The sequence below is a fragment of the Haliotis cracherodii genome, unplaced genomic scaffold, assembly GCF_022045235.1.
Source record: "Haliotis cracherodii isolate W230 unplaced genomic scaffold, xgHalCrac1.p SCAF_17, whole genome shotgun sequence".
Lineage (NCBI taxonomy): Eukaryota > Metazoa > Mollusca > Gastropoda > Lepetellida > Haliotidae > Haliotis > Haliotis cracherodii.
This window is the reverse complement of record NW_027266272.1, coordinates 16,630,650-16,639,632: the sequence shown is the minus strand read 5'-3', so window position 1 is coordinate 16,639,632 and position 8,983 is coordinate 16,630,650. Positions and strand designations below refer to the sequence as shown.

Sequence of the window (8,983 nt, the reverse complement as noted above, 5' to 3'; positions counted from 1 at the left end):
ACATGCAATTTGGTTGCTGCGTGTCATCGATCCCAATTGCGTGGATCGATGTTTATGATGTCAATCACTGGATTGTCTGGTCCAGACTCCATTATTTACAGACCGCAGTCATATAGCTGCTGAGTGCGGCGTTAAACAACAAACAAACAAAACATAGTAAGCTTCAATCGAACCATAAATAAAAATCAGTGACACTGGTATGCATATTTTTTTTTGCAGGATTTTATTTCTTGAAATGTCTGAAGGCATGAGATTAGAGAAAAAAATAAGCTTGTATAAATGTTGAAGGACAAACTGGTATTGTTTTTATCGCAGAATTGTGCAATTTAACAGCAGATAGTTTTGTAATTTTACCGCAAAAGTTTGTTAATTTTTACCGCAGAATTCATCTGGGGTGTATGAATGTAGAAAGGGTTTTCTAGCTTTTGTTTATTTAATTGAATATCCAATGACAAAATAGAAATTCGTTAAACGTTTCACATAACGTGATAACGTGAATGTTCCCTTTCCAGATTATGCGTTAAACATACGTGACCATGTCATGTCCTGTTTCAGATTGTTCCGAGGCCTTCTTGATGGGAGAGCGAGTTGCCGATGACATCACTCCTCTTGTCATCCAACCCCTGACCTCCCCATCCCCCTTCACAGTATCCTGCTACCTGGCCTGGGGCGGCTTCACTTACATCGAGAAACGGATGGGAGGCTCTTGTCCTGACGTCGACTTCAACGTCACGTGGGCGGAATTGAAACACTTTATAGGAGACGTGGAGTGTTCATATTGGCTGGGCCTGGAGCACATCCACCAGCTAACCCAGCAGAATACCTACATGCTAGATATGTACATCACATCGCATCATGGTTTTGGGGGACACGCCTTGTACTCGGACTTCAGCCTTGACAGTGAAGGTCAAGGCTACAAGTTCAACTATAACGTCTACGTTCCCCATAGTTATCCCGCAGATGATGGATTTGCATATGGCAGTGGCAATGATGTCAATGGCTTCAACTTTTCAACTCTGGATCGCCCTGACCCTGATGAATGTGTCCGCGGTGGCGCCGCCTGGTGGTATGGATCCAGCTGCCCGGAAGTGAACCTCCATATGCCGATGCAAACCGGAGGTATCGCCAACCCAGCTACATGGGTGAATGTTGGATCTGAGATTGAAGTGACCACACTTATGTTTCAGTTGTCTACAACATGGCCTTGACGTCGGTGGACAAATATTAAATGGACTGTTTAAGGACTGAACACACAATGCCATTTAGAAAGTGGTCAAATGACTTCTTAGTCAGCCTTGGTGGCTGAGTGGGTTAGATCGATGACTTTATGTGCTGGCGATTAGGTGCCTCATTGTGGTAGTCCCCCCCCCCAAAAAAAAAAGAAAAGAAAAAAAGTACTGGAATCTGCACTGTTCTAAGAAAGTGTTATCCCAAATATAACATTTGTTACATGTTTAAGGACCGACCGTTAAATATATTACTCAAAAGAACTTAAGGACATGACATATTAACAATAGTAATATGAAAGAATCGGGAGATCCTTAACTTCTTTTGAGTACTATTTACTGCGTTTTGCAGAATATTTGCTTCACACAAGAACGCACGTAATGTGGTATAGCCCTCATAAGACACATGCGTTCAGTTTGGGCTGCGGGATCTTTACGGTGTCTAGGTTAGGCATAAAAAGCTTTTGTTATCTAACGTGATATTTCTTTCGATAATTGGTCGCGAATAGCTGCAATATTGATGATACTGATAAGTAATATTCACTCACTCATTCGATATGTGATGCGATCGAACACTTTACTAGTTCGTTTTTTATTTTGTTCAAATATTTCGTGTTGCCCTTAACTTTTGTTGTTTACATTCAATTCTGTCAATGTCAACCCACACCCGTCCCTGTAGTCAGATGCATTGTAATCAGGTCTAAACAAATAACTTATATGTTCTTTTGATCTCTAACATCCTTTCTCACAGATTGTAGTGATGACATCTTACAATTTGAACATTTGGGGGAGCCATGAACATTTTTGACAAAAAAATAATTTATTCCGGAAAAAGATTTTTGACACTAAAATAGAATAATTGTTAGCTGGATAAGCTGAAAATCCTAAAACAAATATATGACTGTCCGATATCCGACTCCACCTTTTACAGAAAGTCATAGTAGGTTTTGAAGTGGTGACCGAAAACATTCCGTCACTTGTTTGAAGCCGCGCTCAACAATTTTCCAGTTATATAACGGCGGCCTGTGACGAATTGAGTCTTGGCCAGAAAAACCAGTGATTGATATTGTGAGCAGTGATCGTCCATCCGGGTACGATGACAAACAATCAACCACGTTACAAAGTCTGACTGCACCAAATCCATCAAGTAAACTCTAGCATGTTGCTGTGGATAACTTCTAACCCGGAATCCACTTACAGATCCACGTAGATGTGCAATTCCGTGATACTGACCAAGAAAGAACACGACTTGAATCTTCGAACGGTCAATTTTGATTTTCACAGTGAAAGCATCGATAAAAAATAAACACTTTAAATATTTCCCATAAGTACTGTTAAGTTGAGTGCACGCCCTTAGGTTCTCGTCGTTGTACGACCTCCTTGTGGGAGATGAATGCTTGTATGTTTGCGAGCTACTCAGAGAAAAATCAATGGTTGTGGGGATGATAGAATAGGTTTTTTTCAAAACATTCAAATACGAGTACCATAAAAATAACAACACCCTCGATGCTAATGGACAAGACTAATAGACACATACAACCCTTCACCCGACCTTGCCACACTGGCATAGTCAATACAATTGGAAAACAAGACGTTTATGAAAGATTTCTAGTCAACACAAATACAAATCAAAGATGTTGTAACACGCGTGTATTTATCTTTGGCTGAATTATTGATGGATGCACAGATCTATGTCGCTAATGGCGTTATAATTTAAGATATGACCCTTACTGCTATAGAAACGGGAGGAGGGGCGTCGGTTCTGTTGATGCAAAATACCGAGTCAATAATGTTTTACAAAACAATCCACTACAGAGAAGCTACAGTAATAGGGACGAATAGGTAGTCCTTCTTAATAGCTTGTGGGTAGTATAGTTTCCGCAATTATAAATTGTACTTTTCGTTGTTTTTACAGAAAATAAGTATGGATATGATGTGGTTTAGTTGTGAAGGGGACAAACGGGCGATGATTGGTGTGTCCGGAGTCATAGGCAGTCTTGAAAGTCATTAAATTGATGTTGTTTTATCACAATTCCGTACCACATTGATACACGTTTGCCCACGAGGGGTTTTATCCCAGTTTCGTAGAAGGGATTCTCTTCGCTGTCCAAAGGTTCTCCACAGCTGTTATGACGTCACCGTTCGAGTCCTAACGGCTTCCAGCTCGACCTGTCTTTATGTCTGGGAACAGCTGTGTGACGGTGCCAGATGAGGAGAATAAGGTGGGTGTTGGAGGGGTTAAAAGCCATGACAATGATATGCCTGATTTGTGCAATGTTGATATGAATGTGTGTATGTACTTATGTACGTGTGTAATATTAATGTACAAATTTGTGCAAAATATTTTTGTCTGTAAATAAACATAAGCGTTCAAAAATATGTTGATTGAGCCTTACATATAAAGACTTCATATACAGAGATTGAAATGGTTTATTTTTCAACATAATTCAATTCCACATTGATACACTTTTGCTGACGATGTTGGAGGGATATCAGCCCAGTTTCGTAGTCCTTTGCGCATTCCAAAAGGTTATCCATAGTTGCTTTGATGCCAATGTTGAAGACGAAAGGGGTTCCGACGGAGCCAGACGAAGGGAATAAGGTGGGTTCTGAAGGCGTTCAAAGTCACATTCGTGGATTGTAGCCATGGCATCACACTCTTGGTCGACGCCTACCAGTGAAGATCCGGGGTAAAATAGGTCTTCAGCAACCCATGCTTGCCGTAAAAGGTGACTACGCTTGCCGTAAAAGGCGACTAACGGGATCGGGTGGTCAGGCTCGCTGACTTGGTTGCTGCATGTCATCGTATCCCAATTGCGTGGATCGATGCTCATGATGTCAAACACTGGATTGTCTGGTTCAGACTCGATTATTTTGCAGACCGCCGTCATACAGCTGGAATATTGCTAAGTGGGGCGTTAAAAAGCAAGCAAAAAAAACCCAAACAAAACATACACAAAGACGTATGTTCGATCCCATATGGTCAGTCTGTGACCTTGTTACGCCCTTACTTCCTTAACTATACTTAGGAAAGAACGTGGCATAAGAAACAATATCTTGGTATCACGCAGGCGAGGATGGAACCCCCAACCTTCCGTTCTCCGGACAAACGCTCTCCATGGGGGGTGGGGGGGTGGGGGGGGGGGGGGGGGGGGGGGGGGGGGCAGCAGCACCGAGTGGTTTATTCCCCCTGCATTGTTTTATTGTACGATAATATTGTACGACCACATTTCGTGCATTTCTTATATGAGATATCAACATTATGTACAGCCTCATTAAGGTTGTCAATAAAATGTACACGCTTTAAGATTATTTACCCGTATTTTAATAATGATGACTCCCTCAATGGAATCCGACCTCAACGGGGTCGGACAAGTCCACTGTATGCACAGGAGGGTATTTCCCACATATTCTCACAATCCTCACGTCGATTACCTGTACCTTTTCTGCCAATACCTACTGTCGTATCTCTCAGGCCTTTGGATGCGATCATTCGGCCATCGCGTTTATCTGCGTTGCCCAGCTACATCTATTTGGGAACTCACAAGACACACACCCTAAAAAATAACGCCGTCTAAAATACGTTAGGGCATGTTCGAAACTCCACAAATGACGTCACGATAGAACAATGTTTTATCGTTAAAAAAACAACCTTCGTTCTTTATTCTTCTTTGCGATTTTTCGCGTAGTTATCTTATATTACAAAATATTGCATTGCACAAACATTATGCATTGCTAGAAGAATACGCATACCTTGTACTTATGTTGAACTAGGCACCTGAGGCCTCTCAGTGTGCCATAAATAAACAAATTGAAGGTTTAATGCTGAAATACTTCAGCATTTGATAATAAAACTTCAATTTAAAATCACTTCAGTTTGCTTCAAGCGTAAACCAAAACGATGCTTTGTGATGGAAATATGAGTGAGTGGTTGAGTGAGTTAATATTTAACTTCACATCGGCAATATTTCAGCCATATCGTGACGAGAAGGGAAATGTTAGGTGAGGTGAAATTGGGTTTAACGTCGCGTCCAAGATTATTGCACTTATATAGCGACGTGCATGTACGTGTGTGTGTGGCTGCTTGTACTAGTCCGGACTAATGCCAATTTATAGTGCTAGCCCACTGAGATACATGTACCATGCCGCAGTTTAAGTTTAACATGAATACCCCAATCAGACACAGTAGACAGGGTAACAACAAGTACCATCTTTTAACGTCTTTTGGTATGACGCGGCCGGGGATCGAACCCAAGACCTTCCGCTCTCCGGGCGGACGCTCTACCACTAGACCACGGAGGCGGTGGAAGGGAAATGTGAACAAATGAATGTAGCTAAAGTAGTCCAGTAAAGGTCAGGGTTCACAATCAGTCAATCAGATGCCAATAGTCACTGAAAAGTGACGTGCATATTGTGCAAATATGTGAAATATGTGCACTGATATGTTTAATAAACAAAATGACGTACTGTATATAAACATGAGTTTGATTTGACACACAACTAACCACCCAATTGCTCGGTTCGTGGTCAATCAGTGGGAACTGTGGAACCAATCATCCCTGGAAGCGCCACGCGGAGAAAGATAAACAAGGAGGTTTGTTTCGTTTCCTCTCTGCAATATTTCAGGAATATCGTGGAAGGGGGACATCAAGTCTCTGCTTCACATCGAATCGAGCCTCTAAACTTTTGTTTGTTTGTTGTTTAACGCTGCATTCAGCACTATTCCAGCTATATGACGGCGGTCTGTATATAACAGGGTCTGGACCAGACGGTCTAGTGACTGACATCATGAGCATCGAACTACGCCATTGGGTTACGATGACATGCATCAACCAAGCCAGTAAGCTGACAATCCGATCGTGTTAATCGCCTTTCATGGCAAACATGGGTTGCTGAAGACCTATTCTAGCCCGGATCTTCACGGTGTCGCCGGCGATTGCTGTAACCACTAGGCTACCCCATCCTCCTCAATCAAGGGAGTCCCTGATATACCAACTCCAATATCAATAGAGACAGAAACAGGGCTTGAGAATGGACATTTGACATTTATTGGATGCGTTGTGGACAATATTCAAAAGATACACCCCTCACACTACCATTTCTTTCTTTTACCAGTCTTGCAGTGATAACAAGGCACATGTCGGAGTTTGACAAAGTTCTTAAGTTTCAGAGGCAATGGAAGTAGGTCTACACCAGTCTGGACGCGCTGTCCCAAGCAGTCCCGTACTTCAAAGCAAGCGAGTTCCTTCAAACTCCGCGGCGTACAAACGAAGGCCTTTAGCTGCTCCATCTTGAGTTGCCACGCTGCCTCCGGGGCTCTTAGTGGCAGATCGTACAAGCGGTCGTAGTCGTAACCATCGCCACTGTCGGCGTCGTCTTCGTCATACATCTCCAGCTCAAACGTCGGGTCGTACCCTGCGTTGATGAACAGGTCCGTTATGTTTACATTCTTTGCGTAGAGAGCCAGAATAAACGCGGTGTGGTAGACACTATTCATCGGCAACATGTCCACGTTGAGGTCGACAATGAGCAAGCGAACGACGTCGTAGAAACCGTGTCTCACGGCCTGGTGTAATGGCGTCCATTCCCTTATATCGGGGCTTTCGGGATCAGCTCCACGAGATTGCAGAAGTTTGGTCATGTCAGTGTTTCGGTGATATACTGCCACGAAAAAAGGTGTCTGTTCTCTCTCGTCTGTCGAGTTCACGTCTGCTCCAGCGTCTATGAGATCTCGCGCTATTTCTAGACATCCGTGACTTGCAGCAATGTGTAGCGGGGTGGTACCGTTTTTGTCACACGAATTAACATCCACATTTTGAGTCACCAAGTACTGAACAATGTCACGCTGTTTTTTGTCAACCACCATAGACAACAGAGACGATTCTTGTTTCCCAATAGTAATATCAACAGACATCCCATGGTTTATGAAGTACTTAATGATGTCCAATCTCCCCTTATTAACAGCGTATGCTATAGGAGAAATTCCAGTTGCCTTCCAATCAACACCATCCACGGCATACTGTTCAACAAGGCATTTGACAACACCGACATGTCCCTCCAAACACGCTATATGAATCGGGAAGACGAAATTGCATAATTCTGTCTCATAGTTCGTTTCGTCTAAACTGAACCCCAAATAGATCAAACAATTCACCATTTCTGCATCTCCACACTGAGCTGCGACCCCGACGGGGAAATAGTCCTGGCGCTTCACGGAAGAATAACAAAACTGGCGATAGTAAGCCGGCGGGTACATGTGTTTTGCCTCAACATACCGCTTCACCGCGCACAGATCGCCTTGTCGGATCAGCGCGTTCAGTTTGGCTACATGTTGGTAATCTTTGTCTGTTAGCTGTGTTACGTCTGTTGTTAAAGTGCCTTCTGTGAACATACTGATCAATTCTTAGTCTTGTTGTTGTCTGTTCCGCGTGTGCAACACACGTGAGTCATCACAACATATCGACTTCCGGGATAAATCTGAGGCGGACAAGCCCAGACTACCAGGTGGGCTTTTATCGCTTAGTGTGATTTGAGCTATTTATAGAACGTAGTGACAACGCGAGTGTCCTTTGTTCTCGCTTTGGCCTCTTTTGCGCGCGCTTTGAAATTTCGCGTGTGTTATTCAATTGGTCTATAAATAGCCTTTATTTTTCATACTAAAGGATAAATAACGAAATGTCGCTGGATTTGTTTCCTATACACACGTGCTCCAGAATTAAACACACGCGAAAGACGATTAACTCATATAAATGAGAACATTATTTAGACTTACATATAGTTTCTGAAATGAACATATATTAGAGATAAAAACAGTTGTTATATTATAGTTATTAAATATAATAAAAAGAAGCCTTAGATACTCTCATAGTCTTCATTTACGAATAACGGAATAAAATCGATACAGAAAGTTTTGAGATTGAGGGATACATATTTTATTATTAGTTGTGACAATCTTAAATCATGAATTTCGAGATAGGTAATATTTATAGAGGATTATAAGAGAGTTGTTTAAAAAAAAATTGTAGCAAGGAGTTTCATTGTATGATGAGTTTGATTACAGGATTAATTGAGAGATGCGTTCTCCAATTACAAGATGGTGTTTAACAAATAAATATTAATTAATTACAATAAATTAATTACAATATACAGAGCACAGACGCACGTTCACAGTAGTAGAAGTTGTAGTGGTAGTAGTTGTAGCAGCAGCAGTAGTAGCAGTAGGACAAGTAACAGTAGTAGTAGCAGAAATTATAGTAGTAGTAGCAGGAGCAGCAGCAGTAGTAGTGGGTGAGTGAGTGAGTGAGTGAGTATGGTTGTACGCCGCTTTTAACACAATTCCAGCAATATCACGGCGGGGGACACTAGAAATGGGCTTCACACATTGTACCCATGTCGGGAATCGAACCCGGGTCTTCTGCGTGACGAGCGAACGCTTTAACCACAAGGCTACCCGGCCGCCCCAGTAGTAGTAGTAGTAGTAGCAGTAGCAGTAGCAGTATGAAATCATTGATAAAAATAACCAACAAAGCGCCATTTCACCTGGCAAAAGGACCACTGTGAGCTCGAATTTAATTGTCTGGTACCTGGGGAGTTCTAGCTGCCTTATAAGAACTTCTTTGAGAGGCATTTACAAGAGCTAGAAGGAGGCATACAGAAGAGCTAGAAGGAGGTATTTGGAAGAGCTAGAAGGAGGCATTTAGAAGAGCTAGAAGGAGGGATATAGAAGAGCTAGAAGGAGGCATATAGAAGAGCTAGAA

The 8,983-nt window shown here is 42.3% G+C and overlaps 2 protein-coding genes across 2 annotated transcripts; one reads left to right on the top strand and one right to left on the bottom strand.

Annotated features, from left to right (window-relative positions):
- The first annotated feature begins 695 nt into the window (after positions 1-695).
- LOC139464650 (ficolin-1-A-like) lies at positions 696-1,208 on the top strand. Its single transcript, XM_071246173.1, has one exon. It carries the CDS (start codon positions 696-698, stop codon positions 1,206-1,208), a length of 513 nt encoding a protein of 170 aa, XP_071102274.1.
- Positions 1,209-6,273: 5,065 nt separating this feature from the next.
- Positions 6,274-7,685, bottom strand: LOC139464447 (ankyrin repeat and SOCS box protein 3-like). Its single transcript, XM_071245977.1, has one exon. It carries the CDS (start codon positions 7,615-7,617, stop codon positions 6,319-6,321), a length of 1,299 nt encoding a protein of 432 aa, XP_071102078.1. The 5' UTR covers positions 7,618-7,685; the 3' UTR covers positions 6,274-6,318.
- Between the last annotated feature and the right edge of the window lie 1,298 nt (positions 7,686-8,983).

Coding starts and splice junctions, on each gene's coding strand:
- LOC139464447 (XM_071245977.1), bottom strand. CDS start 7,617: ATGTTCACAGAAGGCACTTTAACAACAGACGTAACACAGCTAACAGAC.
- LOC139464650 (XM_071246173.1), top strand. CDS start 696: ATGGGAGGCTCTTGTCCTGACGTCGACTTCAACGTCACGTGGGCGGAA.